General features: G+C 44.3%; 1 protein-coding gene across 1 annotated transcript in view; it reads right to left on the bottom strand.

Annotated features, from left to right (window-relative positions):
* SLC6A5 (solute carrier family 6 member 5) overlaps positions 1-15460 on the bottom strand; it is a 34853-nt gene extending 19393 nt beyond the window's left edge. Inside the window, exons 1-8 of the mRNA XM_068944062.1 lie at positions 14933-15460; positions 13453-13524; positions 11309-11482; positions 10047-10188; positions 9516-9648; positions 7921-8055; positions 5953-6056; positions 3286-3410 (exon numbers count right to left, since the gene is read on the bottom strand). Of these exons, the coding sequence (XP_068800163.1) occupies positions 3286-3410; positions 5953-6056; positions 7921-8055; positions 9516-9648; positions 10047-10188; positions 11309-11468 (799 nt within the window). The 5' untranslated portion in view covers positions 11469-11482; positions 13453-13524; positions 14933-15460. The remainder of the gene's footprint in view (positions 1-3285; positions 3411-5952; positions 6057-7920; positions 8056-9515; positions 9649-10046; positions 10189-11308; positions 11483-13452; positions 13525-14932) is intronic.
* Between the last annotated feature and the right edge of the window lie 1842 nt (positions 15461-17302).

Here is a 17302-nt window from a genome sequence, read left to right on the forward strand (position 1 = left end):
CAATTCTGCATCTCTCATACTCTCAGTCCCTTCAGAGTTCCCACCGTATCTTTGGTCAAGCATGTGCTTCTTTTTTTTAATTTGAATCTAACACTTTGCAATAATTTCTGTGACTGCAGTGCAGTTTTGGATTTGTGAGGGCGGGGGGATTGTTGTTTGCTTCAGGTCTAAAGTAAAGTTTAAAATAAAAAAGATTAATGGAAACATTACTCCTAAAACACCTGGTTTTCTAGCAAGGATTTTTCTAGCATCCAACCTTCTAGCAAGGATTTTTCTAGCAACTCAAAGCGAAAGGATCAAGACTGCAGAACCAGCACAGGAGAGTGAATGAGGATACGTATACCATCAGTTTTGAGAGCTGGATCAGAATAAAAAGGTGTGAATGAGAGAGTAATACACTACCGATAAACAATTTTTTCCTCACATATTTTGTAGACTACCACTCCACTCTGAAAAGCAGAGTTCATACTTTGAATAGCTTTTTTTTTTTGAATCCATGCCACTGTATCCCAAGTTATTTCTGTAAATCATAAAAGAATTTTCTAAGGATAATTATGATGCTCAGTAGGAAAATACCTCGTAAGGTATTCAGATATACATAAACAAGGTATTCAGAAATAGCTGACATCTTCCTGGATTTTGTAGAAGACTATCTTAGAGAGAGAGGAAATGCAAATGCAACACCTAAGTTGCCTAGCAAAGTCAGAAACAAATTATGTAGCCTGTTTTTGATTGCATGGGACAGAAAGGTGTTCCCTTTGGTGCTGCATGTTGAAAAAAGTTATCTATTTTCAAGAACAAAATGGGTTATCCTAACATGCTCTACTGCTCAGTTGTCTGGGATTTCAATGTGTTTCCTGGTGCAGAAAAGAGCTCCCTCAGAACATCATTCATATGAGTATAACCCACAGCAAACAGTTGTTTCTGATGCTTCTCTGCTATGAGAAAGGAAAGCTGTCATTATACGAGGACTGTCAACAGGAGATGGCTGTTGGCATACAGAAGGCACATAAGATCGCATAGGGCGACAAAACCAACGTTAGTGCCTTGTCACAAGGCACAGGTCAAATGACGCGTAGTGGAGGGCAGCTAAACACAGCTCGGAGATGAAAATAGACCCTCAGCTAGCTCACTTAGAGTCTTTCAAACACAAGGGTCTAATTCAGCCAAGAAATGGGGACTACACTAAAACTTTTCTATTCACACTTAGCTGACTGTCAGAACAAATAACAACAAAACAACAACAAAAAAAGATGCCTTGAGGACTGAACTGACATTACATTGGCTTGCAAGTGCAGTATCCCCTAATACCTGCTTTCAAGAAACAGAGTTTGCCAGCTGGCCATCCTATGAAATTCTCCTCTCAAACCCTTGGGCTGAATCCACAGCACAGCAGGTCCCAGACTAACTCCCTATAGCTGAGTTGCAGTTCACAAGCTTCACCTCACGCCAGCATTTGGTCTGCAATTTAACTGAAGTTGCTACAGAAATTAAACACGACGTGACAGCTTTATTTGTATCTCTCATGTCAGACGAAATACTGCAGATTATGCATGTTTGATTATGCATGTTTCAGTTTACAGAGAATGAAAAGACAAAGGGGAATTAAAAGCCTTTTTTTTTTGCCCCTTAAATTAGCAACATCTTATTCCCTTTTCTTATTGTCCTCCTCCTTTTAGATGTAATAGATCCAAAATTAGAAACACCAAAGTGCTGGGAGAAAGTATTTTCCAAGGAGAAAAAAAAAAAAAAAAAAAGACTGCTTCAGCCACGTTACTAACTACCGTTCCTACATCCACACAGGTTTTCTGAATAAGTTCCCAGCCCGTGTTGTCTGTTTTCCATTTAGTTCCTACAACACTGTCAAATGCAAATTAACCTAAACACCTAATTTGTCTAGAATGAATTATGAATATTACCATGCATAAACTATGGAAAATTGTATTGATTTCTGTCCCCTATTATCAACTCATTAATACAGTTTCTGAATCAAGATGCTCAGTCAGCCAGGTACCTTAGGCTACATGCCATGGAATTTGTCCACGCAATAAACCTATCTTAAAAAATGCTAAGCCTCTTCTCATTAATGCAGACAGTGAGGGACCTTCATGCCCAGGAGCCATGAGTATGACATTCACTTTTTGAACTCTTTAGTCCTCCTCCATTTCAGAGCCTCTTTTTATTCTGTGCTATCCCCTCTTCCTTCCCCATGGCTCAGAGAGAACCTATTTTTGATTAGTTCTTGAAAACAATTGCATCTGTTCTGAAAGTTAATACAATACACTTAACTCCCTCACATATACACAGGAACTGTTGTGGTCAGGGAAATGTAAATACATATACAAGTTATGGCAGAGTTATTACAAAATCATCTCTTTTCTTTTTAATACAGTTGGAAATGGTTCTAAATATTTAGGGAGAATGATTTAGAGTCAAAGTGCTGCACTAATATTTGAGAATATTTCACAGGAAAAGACAGGACTAGACTAAGGCAACAATTATCCCTCTATTATCCCATCAGATTTCTGCAGCCCTTTGCTATGTCTCTCTGAATCTTACCCCAAAACCTCCTCCCTTCCCATCTCCTGCTTTTTCCATACCAAATAATACATGACAGCACCAGTTCATCTATCAGTCACACTCTTCTCACTCACATTCAGCTCTATCAGTTAAGACCTTACCAATCCCCATCCATAATGGTCTCAGTTCAGTAACCAAGATCTTCAAATTTGCATCATCAGTTCTGCTCAAATTTTTTATTTCCCTGCAGAGGCAAGCCCTTGCTCCTCACAGCTCAGAAGCTTGTTCCACTACTCAGGACATATTTAATCTCCTCTCCTCCACTGCAAAGACCACCACCCTTTCATCCAAAGTTCCTGTCATCTGGAGCAACTTTTTAGCTTCAGGTGGATGTGACAAGGCAACAGCAGAGAGAGGTAAGACCACCAGTGACTGCTTGGAGTACATAAAAGGGAGATCTCACCCCACCCCAGTGAGTTATTTACTTAAAGATTAGAAATCACTCTCAGCTGGCATCTTTCTCTTACCAAAAAGTGATAAGGAGGCCTCAAGAGAGGCCTTCTTGACTTCCTAGTGATGATGATTGCTTACTTTCTGCTGACAGAGATGCCTACAAGTGATTTACTAATCCACTCCTATCTGAAGCCAGTATTCCCTTCTCCACTACTAACGTTATCATCATTTACACAGCGGAAGGTGCTACCAGGTACCTGCACCTTGCACTTCAGAATCCGTTCTAAGTACCGAAACAGCAGGATACCATACCTTGGTCTGCCACAGCTTCAATATTTACTTTGAGCTCATTTGCCATGAAGCCAATAACTGAGAAGATGACAAAGCCTGCAAATATACTTGTGGCACTGTTGGTGCATGTGACTATCAAGGTGTCCCTGAAAAGAAAACAAAAACATCGTCGTCACCTGGTCGTAATACATGCAAGCGAGGGTTTTGTATACATTTCAAGACTCTCTCATATGAATGCACACATTCCACGGGAATGCAGTGAGGGTATATCATCCCAAGCCATATCCTTTTGCACATTTCAGGTACATTTGACGCTGATCAGAGATGACAGAAGTCTTCATCACACCCGCAGCAATCAGCTGTACGTGTCTCCTTCACCCACATGCCGTACAGGAAGTCTCCCACAGGCCAAGCGGGAGGCTGAGCTTTTCTGCTCTTGGCCTTTCTGAAGAAGGTAGCAACGAAGACATCATTTGTAACAGAGCATTTTGCTTTTTGCCTGATGTGTGATGCTCACGGTATTACACAGAGAGTAACCACCACAGATCCATTATGATGATTTTTGTCCTGCATCTTTCTTGTATTTATATGGAACATTTCATGGTTAAGCATTCCTTAAGTGCCTGCCAGTCTAGCTGGCTGTAGAGTATTCTCTGGTACCATTCTCAGTCGTCATTATTATGGGAATCTCAAGAAACCCATACCTGAATATCATGCTAGATTGTGTTAGCACATGTGACTTGATAGGAAATAAGCCATCGTGATCCCTGTCCATAATTGTTACAATCTTGATGGGATTTTTATTTTGTCCTCCAAGCAGGTGTATCCAAAAGACTTCCCCTTAAATAGCTAATGACTGAGGAGCAAACCAGTCACTTGGTTTAAAAGTTTTTCAAAGTTGACTAGAAATGCTCCTTCTTACTGCTATTTGTTTGTCAGGAGCAAAATGAATCTGAAAAGCTGTCAAGAACCTCACTGAACTGATGGACTTTTGGAATCTCTAATAGAGCATCCCTTGACAGGAACGAGTAAGTTAATTCTTCAAGTCTATAGAAAAAATGACAACATTCTATTTGGAAACATCATGTGTTAATCTTCTTCCAAAATGCAACAAAGTTTTAAGTAAAAAAATTTTAAGTTTGTATTAGGAAGTGGATTTATACAAACTTATTGCAATTATGATTTATTTCATTATATTTAAAATGGGCATAGGAGTGAAAAACAGAATTGTATCTGTAATATTAGAAAGTAATGAATGTAAACATTCAAAAGGAAAATAGTTGTGCTTCACTTCAGTATTGAAGCCGTGTTGTAAAATTCATCAGATTAGAAGCAACTAAGCTTTTCTAATTATTTCTGCTTCAGTCCCCCAAATTCCTCACTAATATAGGAAAGGAATGTATTTAATTTTAGACCTTTAATATCTTCATGCTTCAATACTATGTATTTCATTCAAAATTTCCATTAACATTTTCCAAGTTCCATAAACTATTGCTAAATTAATGCAGAAAGCTAGCATGACTGCTATCCCTTTTTTATTCCTGCCCTGATATTCTGGAAGAGATTTTCCAAGGCTGGATGTTTCCATTCATCAGCAACAAAGCAAAGCAAAGGACAGGCATTCTTAAAAGCAGGCGCCAAAAGACTGCAGGATGTGAGCAACTGAGTGCACAGCACTATTATATATTCATCCAGATTTTTAGGTAATTATATTAAAGGACTTTTGGAGACTAGTTGGAAACATTTTAGGGGTTCTTTTTTGAAATGATGACCCACATTTTTAAAAAGCATTGAGGTATCTGTTACAATGGCAAAAATGCAAGTACTCGAAAACTCACAGGATATGGAAGTTTGAATCCTAAGGAGAACATGTTCTCAAGTCTTGATTCAGGAAAGTATTGCAGTATTTCCTTAGGACAGTCCCTGTCCAGCTGGTAAGCGCACACTGGGGGCTGTCCCAAATGGGACCCCAGTCATTACAGGAATTGGTAAAGCATTGCTTCAGCAGAAACCAGAGTGACTCTAAAGACAGTGAAATATCAGTGAAGTAAAGGAGTGAGGACAATGGAGAGCATGCAGATTAGCGGCTCTGCTAGTGTCACTTGCTTTTGGTTTTTCCATCTGCAAATGTTCTTCGGCGCACTTTTTGATGAAAAACTATCCTATGCCAACAGAACAAGGATTTTCCTTGCAAAAATAACATATTCACTGATTTCAAATAAAAGTTAATTCAAATTTTACAAGAGATAACTTTGTACCTGCAAAACCAGGATAAGTGCAATTAGAAAAGCAAAAACATCCCTTAGGATCCCTTAAGAATCCCTTAAGAATCACATACACAGAAATTGCATATTATTATACTCTCGCATGTCTTGCACAATGGCAAACTTCAGCTCACTCTACACACAGGTTGTTCTTCTATAGGAGTTGCCAACTGGCTTCATTTCATAACATTGCTCACAGTTGCTGACAGTGTCACACACTGGCTTTTCATTTTCAGAATCAGCAGTTTTAAGTTGAAAAGCAATAGGGACTATGATAAGTCTAAGGCTCATCTAATAGATTTTGACCCAGGAAGAAGAAAGAAAAAAAGCAGAGGCTCTTTCCAGCCAGACTGCAAGTTGGAAAAAGACTGTGTTTTGGGACAAGGCCACTTTAATAAGACTGATGGATTTCACTCTCACGTACCTGTAGCAATTATTATGGAATTTGTTGTAAGAAGAGAGAGTAATTAAACCTCCCCATGCTGCAGATAAGGAGAAGAAAATCTGTGTGGCAGCATCTTTCCAAACCTTAAAAAAAAAAAAAAGGGCGGGGGAGGAAAGAGAGGAAATAGCATCAACTTCAGGGAAGAGCTTTGGAAAGATCAACAACACTATTAAATGTCACTGTTAAGGAATTAACACATAAATAGTTCAAATGAACTATAGAGCAATGGATGTCAATAACATATCATTAAGAACTAAATCCTGCCCTGAAATACATAACGCTTATTTGATATAATTAGACTTAGGAGTACTGTTCTTGTTTAGCCAATCTAAAAAGACAATATAACCTTTGCCGCATACAGAAGGCACAAATATTCAATGAGCTACATCGCTTGATATGCAGCAGTTTAAAAACTACTGATAAGCTGTTCTACAAAGTTTGATTTTCAAACAAACAAAATTTACTTTGCAGAAACGGATGTATCTATATATAGATACACCTACCCGCACTAACTTTCACACAATAACCAGTTTGAAGATATTACTTTAAGGCCACCTTAAAAGATATCAGCCACCAAGTAGCCAGTGCTTTGTCCGGCTGAACACAATATACAGCTATTAATTCATGTTATATGTTGCAAAGAAAAGTAAAAACAGAAGCCACACAGGGTTAGACAGATACTTACGTATTCAGGTAGTGCTATTTTGCTAAAAGTTAATAGTTTTCACCTCCTTTATTTCACAATATGGGATCCAAAATGCTTATACTTAATGCAAAAATAAGTTTCTACATTGCTTGCAAATATTTAATACTCAAAGCACTAACAGGTTAAAATACCCTTTATTTGCAAGGATGTTAAGGAAATGAAGATCTGCAGAATTCAGCCAGGAAACAGTTTCCAATTTTAATTCTCAATCTATTAGCGTGATATGACACTGTTATTGATAGATGATGAAATTTCTTGGAAAAGTCTATTTATTTCCTGAGGTGTTGCTAAAAATCGCTCCTAAACTTCAAGAGAACAGCCTCATAGCTGTGGCTTCAATTCAGCCTCCAAAGTACTGCCCAGGGACCCTGAAGAGTGACACACAGATGCTCAGGTGCCATGCCAGACAAACATGTGATCCCTGTGCGAATTCATGGGTTTACAAATACAAATCCATGCATATCTTTAGAACATGTTTTACTGGGTTAATTAGCAACAAACGGCTATTTACAAATCAGCAGAAATCATAAGGGAGACAGCAGAGTTCAAGCTCCAAATCACACAGTCAATGTTTCCTAAAAAGCAGAGCTAGGTACCAAGTCCCTTAGTTCTGACCTCTACTATACAGAAAGTGCGCCTTGTTTCTTACAGCACGGCTAGGATAATGATCATAACTATTCTACATAAGTACACGTGCTGCTGGCAAGGGCTAGATTAAATTAAATCAAATTATACAACCCAATCTAGTGTCTCAGATTCATTTTTCAGAACAATCTTATCTGAACAGCGAGTAAAATGCACAAATTCTGAGCATTTCAAGAGCATTGTTACAGAAATGTAGATAGGTTTTTATATTACCTATTTAAAGTTTCATGTCAAGCTTTTCAAGTCATGTTCAAGTAAAAGCAAGATCCACTCAGACATCAGCATCTAAAAATCTAGACCTTCTTTTCAATTTCCCCTTTTCCAAATGCACCTACTCTGGAAGCTCATCTAGAGGATTCTGGTGAAATATCAAATATGAAATAAACCTCTTACTTAAATAACATAGGTAAAAAACAGGCATGCACGCACAAACGACAAACACCCACTGTCCCAACACTCTGTGTCAGATGGAGAACAAGATTCCACAGACGACAATACTGCCACTGCACACAGAAAATGTTTGCAAGAGACATTAAGTAGTAAATCTGTTGGAATTATTCACCCTATCAGAGTCATAAGTGCAATAATAAGCCCACCATAGCATCAATTAGCTTCTCCCACTTTGGCGTGATGAAGTACCAGATTCCAGCTCCAGCTCCTGGCAGGGTTACACCTCTTATTAGAAGGATGATGAGAACTACATAGGGGAACGTAGCTGTAAAGTATACCACCTGAACAGACAAAAAAAAGTTTATTGAAAGGGCTTATTTGGACCTATAAGAAGAGAGGAAAAAAATGCAAGTGCTGCATTATTACCTGGAAAAAGCAATTACCCATGATCAGAAGCAACAGCCAGGGGATAAGATTAGCCAGACAGCAGAGTTATCTCCCAATAAACTTGCCAGAGCTGTCATTTTTTACAGCTCTTCTTGCTACTAGAAGCAGGAATAATATCAATAGTAACAGTGAAAAGAAATAGGATTGTAGACAGATGTATCAGGAAAGACAAAGTAGAAGAGAAAAGCTGGAGAAGTACAATAGGAATTCACAGCTAAACAGAAGCGTTGTCTGATCCTTACCTAGGATAAGCTAACATAGATTGCTCCACGGAAATGAAATGAGCAACGCCACTCTATACCAGCTGCCGTTCAGATTTTGCCCACATCATTGCTCTATACCTAATTAAGCCTGCAGAATTTTTATTCCTCTTTTTATCTCTTAATAATTACATAGTACCATGAAAACGTTTATGGGCCCAATGCAAAAAGACCCTAGAAAGATCCAGACAGACCTAATAATCATTTTAATGAGGTTATGTGTTTAATATTTATTAATTATCTAGCACAGAGCGGAGCTGTCTTTATGATCAAGCACAATGGCTAAATTATGATCTGTTAGGAAATACACTCTGCCCCAAATCTGTAAAGCCCTTTACACTTTAACCTCAGTCTTAAAGCAGTCAGAATCCTCTGTTTAAGTGACTTTTGCTGCTCCCTTTACAACTTTCCCCTTGCTGCTTCAGGAGGCATTCCAAGGAGTTTCTTTGATCCATTTTTGTACAGTGAATGCAAATTCCATGCAGTGAGTATAAAGGTAATAAAATCAATTTCTATCTAAGCATTATCTCTGTATATTCACTATATTTATAACAGGAAACATCTAGTTTTTCTTGCTCCAGCTTCTTTTTTTTTTTTTTTAATCTTTTTAGCCTGGGTTACTGCAATGAGGAGTTTTAAGAAGATGGAACACAAATATTTAGGAAAACAGGATATCTGCTGTCATTGCTCACACTGACCATAAAACAATTTTTTTTTGTTGTTCTGATTTTAAGAGATATTACTTAATTTCTATGGTTGCAGCGATGTTGGAGGTAACTACAGAATTTCTGATGAATGCCACATAGAGCAGGGGAAGCTGTCCAAGGCACCCTTTTTTGTCATCCCACTGCCGAGCATAGGTAAAAGGCTCGTTTTAAAGTTACTGAAGATCAGGGAACAAGCACTGAACCAAAATTAGCTTGTTATATTTTGGGTAGACAGGAATAAATAGACAGAAAAAGGGCATTTCATTGATATTTAGTCATCTGTTGAAAACAGTTTTTCAGTGATTTACTGCCTTAAACAAGAACACGATTCACTTAAAGCAGCACAATGCGTTCTTGAGAATGTAAGATTGCAACTACTCTTCTTACTTTTCCTGATGACTTGATTCCTTTAGCAAGGGAGGCATATACAATCACCCAAGCTAAGAAGAGAGACAGCGCCAAGGGCCATCTAATCTCACCAGGATATTCAATCCCTGCTGAAATCTTCAATACAAAGTACCTAAAAAAAAAAAAAAAGATAAAAATAAAAAATAATGATAGAAACTGCAGGCAGTAATTCAGTGCAAATTCCTATGACAGAGACTTTGCATTGCTTTACAGTTCTGAATGGTTTCTCTAGAAGCTTCCAGTGAAGCGCACCACATATTATTTTATTTATCTGCATTGCAGTAGTAGATAAAAAAGCCAAGCATGGGCCAGCACCCCAGCTGTGCTAAGTGCCAGAGCAAAAATAACACGTCTATAAATTTAGTTTTCATTGCCTGCATGCATAGCAGGCATCACGTGCTCTCCTTAGATATTGTACACCTAGTCTTCCAAACAGTTATTTATGGTGTCTGTTACCACAGATTTTAGCAAAAGATTAGCGTAGCATTTCTAATCAAAGAATGATCTTACTTAAAGTATTCTTCACTTCCACTGACAAATGTTTTGTTTCCTTCACTGGTGAAGTTAACCATAGTCAAGTTTGGATAGGCACTCATACAGAAAGTGGAGTTCTTGATTTGTATTTTTGGATGGTCACTAACAATGCAAGAATCTAGGAAGAAATTAAAACAAAGAGGAAAAATAATTGGTTTGGGTGTAAAATGATAATATAAACCATTGTGTCATGCAGATCTACTTAAACTTTAATTCTGTGTTAAGTTACTGTAACTCCTTGCTTACAAAAGCTGCAAGCATCTCAGAGCGCTAAGCCTTGAATCCTTTCTCTCCGATTGCACCCCTTTTTCCCGAACTATCTATAAAAAGGTCTGGGAAATAGAGGGAACAGATGGTACACGTGTGCATCTAATCCAGGCAAGCACAAAGTTATTCCCAGGCAGAGACAGTAAAATAATTCCGGAGTCCAGTATACAATCTCATATATAACCTTCCTTTCTAAACAGGTGCAAGCATAGCTATAGAGAGACACACAGGCTCAGCTGCAAAGGGGAAAGGGCGTCACTGAAAACACGAAATAAAAGAGAAGCGGGAATTTGAGCCCGCCCGCAACCAGGCTCCCACTCGCGGCGGTTTCTCTCTGCCGGCGGCGGAGGCGCAGCACGGCTCCCCCTCCGGCTCCCCGCCCCGCGTGAAACGCCGCCGCGGGTGCGCCGAGCGCGGCAGGTCTCAGCCCTCGCTGCGCCGCGGGCAGCCACCCCGGGCAGCTCCCGCGAGCCGAGGGCGCCCGCCGCGGCTGCTCCGGCGCTGCAGGGGCCGGGGAGGCTGCTCCTTCTCATTTTCCGCTTTTCAACTCGTTCTATGTTTTTGACCGCTTGCAAAAACCGTTTCCGTGGGGATTCCCCCCCCCCCAATTAAGAATAAGCCTTACTAAAGCCTCAAAGTTATCTTTAATCGAAACCGGAGGTTGCAAGCTTCTGTGTTTTGTCAAACAGGCAGGTTATAGCCAAGAAACGTTTGAGTTTTGGTATTAGAGATTAAAAAGTCACATTTGGCCTCGATGAGAAAAATTAATTTAAAAAAAAAAAAAAAGGCCCGTACAGCACGGATCTCTTCACACTGAGTTGTGAAGCGATAGCTCCGGCAGGCCGGGCACCGGACCCAGCACCAGGGTCACCCGCAGCCTCTGCCGACAGCTCCCAGCAGCGCAGCTGAGCCGCAGAGCGCAGGCGGCTTTGGAAACTCAACACGGCCGCGAAGAGCATGTCCCAACTCACCTAATAAAAGTTTGTTTTTGTCTTTACAGTCTGGCGTGTTCCAGGGGTTGTTACAGGAAGCCCAAGGTAGCACAGGTACAAAGGATGCAAAAAGGTAGAAAAGTGTGTAGCACAGAATAATATTATAATATATGGCTATTAGAACAGAGATGATCAGCATTGCAATGCCGCAGCCTAAGGGGGGAAAAAAAGAGGGAGAGATAATAACACAGTTAATTATAACACATAGACGTAGAGCACTAGCGAGCTCTAGAAGAGTCACGGTCGCTGCAAAGGAACATTTTCGTTGGGGGCGGTTGCAAAGTGCGTCTCCGAGGAAAAAAGGGGACGTGCAAGCCATGCCCCGAGCGCTGGTCACGGTGCGCGGCGCGCAGGGGCCTCTGCGGTGCAAACTGTGATGCGGGCGCAGGTGCGCGGCCGCGGGCGGCGGCGGCGGCGCGCCGGGGAGCGAGGGCTCAAGGGCGAAGGGAGACTGCAGCGCTCAAGCCGGGCCCGGCGCGGCAGTGCCATGCACACGGAGGCCTGCAGGGCATGCTCCCAAAAACGGGGCCCCGGGCGCCCCTGCGCCTCTCACCTTGCAAGGCGGGGATGGCTTTCCAGACAGACACGGGCCCCTGACTAGCAAACTGCCCCAGGGAGACTTCCAGGAAGAAAATGGGGATCCCCGCTAGAGCCAACATCATCAAATAGGGGATGAGAAACGCACCTTGGGGGAGGAGGGCGAGAAAAGAGAGAACAACCTGAGTCATCGCACGCAGGCGGGCTGGCGCCGCGGAGGGGCGCGGAGCGGCGCCGGGGGCTTCATGAATTCAACCAGAGTTAATTCGCTGCAGCGCGGCCCGGTGCCCGGCGGCGCGGAGCGGAGGCGGCCGGCGGCCCCCCGCGCAAAGCCCCGCGCAGCCTCCGCGGAGCAGCGCCTCCGGCTCCCCGCCGGGAGCTCCCCCCTCGGCCCGAAATGGGGTCTCTGGCGCAGAAGCGCTGGGAGGATTTCTGCCTTTGGTACTGAGGACAGTTTAGTCAAGACCTGCAGTTATTAAGCAGTATCTGTTAGTGGCGGATTCCCGGTCCCCTCGTCCCCCGACGGGGGAGCGCGTTTCTGCATTTCCAGAGTTTGCTCGAGGCAGAATTATCCGGGAGGAGAACGGCTGCTTTAGAAGAGCATTTCTAGAGCACACTCCCTTTATAATTTAGTATTTATACAAGAAAAGAACACCTTGCCAATTTTTTCCTTAGAAGATTAATCATTCTGTAAATCGCTAGCTCTTTCATACGGAATGGCTCTTAAAGTACTTGCGCAACCGTTACTTGAAACGATCACAGCACCTATATGCCCTTCAGAGGCGGGGAGGCTTGCAGCCGCAGTAGGTGGAATAAAGCAGCACCCACCGGTTGTCAGAAGTTTAATAAGAGCCTCTATTTACAGAATCTTTGCAAAAAACTTTTTTTCCGTGTAACCTATTAATGGCACAGCTCCTTTCTCAACTTCTCTTCTATTCTGCTGAGCAGAATTAGCTCTATTTCACATTATATTTTTTCAGTGGATCACTGAGAGGTTTGAAAGAAATTCCCCAAATGCTCAAAATCACATATGTATCGATTCAAACGTTTCGGGCTTTCTTTCCTCTCCTCCGTGTACTTTCCCCGTCCCACCGTTTGCGGATTCAGACCTGACTGCGTTTAAACTGGGTGACGGAGTTGGCCGGAGCGCCTTTGGGCAAGGGCCACCCTGCCCAGGTTTGATTCATGAATCTATTCGTTTCCCTCCCTCTCCAGCCAGCACGCACCGTAGGTGTTCTTAGGAAAAGCACTACCTTCTGATTGAATCTTTTCGGAACTTCCTCTGCGTTCGTATTTGACCGTTAGCTTTTTACAGAAAGCCCAGCGAGGATTTTAGCTAAATCTCTGGGGGTTTGGAGGCGCCCTGGGTCTGGGCGCGGCGGGGCGGCTTGCTGCCTGCCCGGCCGGGCGAGTGCCGCCGCCGACCTCCGCCTCCCTGTGCTCGGCCCCGCCGGCGAGGGAGGGCCGGCTCAGCCCCGTACAGTACTGCAGGTAGAGAGACAGGAAAAAGCCAGCATACCTCCCCCATTCTTAAAGGCCAGGTACGGGAACCTCCAGACATTGCCCAGCCCCACTGCATAACCCACCATGGAGAGGATGAAATCCAGCTTGCTAGACCAGTTCCCTCGGGCTTTATTTTCATCCCCTACATCGTCTTCCTAAAGGGGGGAAGAGGGGAGAAAAGAAAGGTCGGAAAGCAGCCACGTTTGCAAACACCCGTCGCAGCGCCAGGGTTGCCCGGCCCACCGCAGGGACCCGGCGAGCAGCCGGGGGAAGGCGGCAGCGTCGAAGGGGACTTTCCTCGAAAGCCCGCCCCTTGCCCGCTGCAGCCTGGGCTCTGGGCGAGCATTTCTGCCACATAAATCAGGAGAGGGCTGTTATTCGTGGCCCCCTCTCCGGCTGCTCCCGCGGGAGCGGCAGAGGAGCCGGGGGCAGCGCGCAGGGCTGCCCCGACGGCTCCCGCCCCCGGAGAGCGGCCGCTGCAATGCGCATCCGCAGGCGGTGCCGGCGTCGGAAGGGGCTGGGGGCTTGCGTCTGCGTCTCGGGTCCCCGGCACACGGGGGGCGCCCTGACAGCTCTGTCCAGGGGCGGCAGAGCTACCCCGGCACCCTTCAACGGATCTATCTCTCCGCAGCAAGGCCTGCGCCATTTCGCCAGGAGACACACAGAGCACTAGCAGAAAGGATGTAAAAAAAACGGTTTTGCTGAATGAAGCTGCCCTCCCCTCCCCTTTAGGGTAAGCCCGGATCTGCACGCCGCAGGGGAGGGCAGTGACAGCGCCGGGAGGGGAGGAAGGGGCTGGCCTCGCACCTCGACCCCGTGGCGGCCGCGCTGCCCCCCAGGATCGCTACCCCCTCCCCGGGGGGAGCTCAGGGGCAGGGCAGGCAGAGTCTGGCGGCTCAGGAGGTTGATTGATCGATTTCGCCTTATTTTTGGTTACAGGCTCCAAGGCATTCAACCGCCAGGGGCTGCGCAGCCGACCAGTCTGAGGGGGACAGCAGGGACGTCCTTTCGCGTCTGATGCAGGGGAAAGGACTTTATCTCACGCGCGGAGGCGTAACTGGTGCACGCACACGCGTACCGCCGCCGGCTGGTGCCCCAGGCCGGCAACCGCCTGCCTTTGTAATATAGGTACAAACTCTTCTGCAGCGAAGAGAGAAGCACAATTTGTCCCGAATTTCCTACTTTTTTATTTCTTGTAGCACAGACTCAGGTCGCGAGCGTGGGAGCCTTCACTCCCCAGGACACATACACACACGTGCACACGCACTAGTCCCAGGCAGCCTCGGTTATACTGACAGACACGGCTCAGTGAACACATTGGAATTAGCCGGCAACTATCGATCGTCGTTTATACTGATATTTCATTATTAGCAATCACCAGCAATACCACCTTGTTTGTGAACAACACAACTCTCTCCCTTTCCCCCCTCCCCATTCCCGACCTGTTCTGGAACCTCTCCCGAATTATATTTTTAGAGCTTCAGTCCCAAGGGCTGAATGGCAAGGATCTCTTATTTCCACGAGAAGGAGGGAAAAAAGAAAAAGTATAAGGAGCCAACTTACCCCCTCGACTCTGCCAGGAAGAACAGAAGTGTTGCCATCTGTGCCCAGCACCACGGTACTCTGGCTCAAGGTCACCCAGGCGCCTTTGGCATTGTTTCGCTCCAGTGTGCTCTTACCAAGGTTTAGATTAGCGTCTCCGTCTGTGCTTTGCAAAGCGGGAATTTTGCAGTGAGGGATAGCAGCTTGCCCGGCGGTTCCTACCCCAGGGGCGTGCTTGTACGGAAAGGTCTCTATAGATTCCCTCCGGAGGGTGGAGTTGGCTTGCACTGGGGTGCTGCTGAGTTTGCAGATCCCGACTTTGGTTCTCTCAAAATCATTTGGTTTGGCTTCTTCAGAGGGAAGTATTTTGTTGTCGTTAGAGAGCGATCGGGGAAGTCTGGCCGTCGGGGCCGGAGCTTGCGGTAGGACATTCTGCGGCTCATTTTCGGGGTTGATTCTTACAACTCCCGTACTTTCATTTGGTCCAGTAACAACTGTTTCAGAACTGTTCACAGCCTGGTTGCTCATATCCCTTTGACTGGCGTAATCCTAAAATAACAACGTCACATATTAAAAAAAAAAATCTGTAGGGACTGCACAGATTTTACGAAATTCTTTCCCCGTATACGAAACGCCTGCACTAGGAAATCAGGACAGGAAAGTGTAGGGAAATTTCGAGGTGCCCCGGCTCACCCGCTTGCCCTGTCTTTCAGCGTTAATTTTCTGAGGGAGAAAACAGTAAAGAACAACGGCTTCAAACCTGTAATTCGAGTTTTAGATAAATGTTTCTACAGCACTGCGCCGCCAGACCTCGTTAGATTTCACATCACGGCTGTAGGATGTTCCCTTCCATATCACCAGTGTAGAAAGATTCTTTAATTTTACGCCCCATTTCCTTTCTGTCATTCAACAATGCACAGTGGCTTTTTTTTTCCTCCCCATATAGGCAATAGACAAGCTGCCCTGTAGGCAGCCGGAGATGCTAAAAAAACAAGCGAAATAGTATTGGTGAGCGTTTCTGAGTTGGCTGTCACCTTCTAAAACCTGACAGCAAGACAGTGAAATGGGGAAATAACTGCACCACCACTGCTGAGTTACAGTCATTAATAGCTGTTTTACTCTCCTTCATTTCTTATATTTTCGACTTGCACTTCTCTAAAGATTTAATTTTGTAAACACTCCCTTGTAAGTTACACAGGTTATTGATGACCCACCCCCCACCTTTTCCACCAATTTTTAAGTTACCTTTAAAAAAATGCCCTCTTTTTAAACCTATACTGAGTAAGGTTACACAAAACTGCCCTTCACTGTTTCCGCTGCAAGTTTTCTCTTCTCTTAATCTTGTCTCCCAAGCCACAGTACCAAGGATAAGACCCGCAAGAACTCAGTCGCCATCCGAGGGCATTTCGGAGTATCACCGCCTCCCAGCGCGCCCCTTCCCCCGGCAACAGCCGTACCCCAGGCTGCGGGAAGAGTCCTCCAGCTCCGCGGACGGCTCCCCCGGCTCCGCGGTCAGCACCGCGGACAGCTCCTTCAGCACTGCGGACAGCTCCCCCTCCCCGTGCGCCGCTTTCCCTAGCGAGGGGAGCGAGGCGGGCAGCGACGGGGCGAGCCGAAACAAGTAAAACGCATCCAAAAATCAAACTTAACGATGAACCTTCCCGTCAGCCCTTCTAAGTCTCAAAGAAAGGAAAGCAAGCACTTACCATGCCTTAAATAGCAACAGATTGAATTGGTAGAGGTAAAAACAGTAGTACAGGCAATTGACAGACTGGATTTTGCTCAGTCAAGAGCAAAGCTTTCTATACTTCCTTGGGAAAGACTGGGTTTGCGTCAGTGCATAGCAAGGTGCCCTTCGTTTGACATTTTCTTGATAATAAGAGTTTGATAAATCATTACCCCTGGATTCAGATTTTAAAGGGACAACAAGAAGCCAGAGCGCAGGCTAGTTGTCACTCACGCAAGAGTAGGATTGCGTGTTCAGTGTGACTCATATGGGGGCTGATTACTAAACCAAATCCGCAAGAGCACAGCAGAACTTTCTTGCTGGTAATTAGGGGGGACCATGTGAGAGACACGTCCTACTGCACCCAAAGCAAGAGAGCTAGGGGGAGAAACCTTCCATTTCTACCCCTCTCCCCCCTCTCCCTTATTAGGATGTGTGATTCAGCTCCCTTTATTTTTGTCTCTGCTTTTCTGCAGTTCACAGTGGATAGTTTTATGTGCATTTATACGAAAATAATATTTATATAATTTCGCTATGTATATATACAAACACCTTTTTATTATGACTTGCCCGATCTACTTGTACCATCAGACAACACTGTAATGTCTTCTTTTCTATTGCGCCTTACGGGGGGGGGGGGGGGAACCCTACCCTTAAGTAAGTAA

Source organism: Struthio camelus, chromosome 5, assembly GCF_040807025.1.
Source record: "Struthio camelus isolate bStrCam1 chromosome 5, bStrCam1.hap1, whole genome shotgun sequence".
In the NCBI taxonomy this organism is placed as follows: domain Eukaryota; kingdom Metazoa; phylum Chordata; class Aves; order Struthioniformes; family Struthionidae; genus Struthio; species Struthio camelus.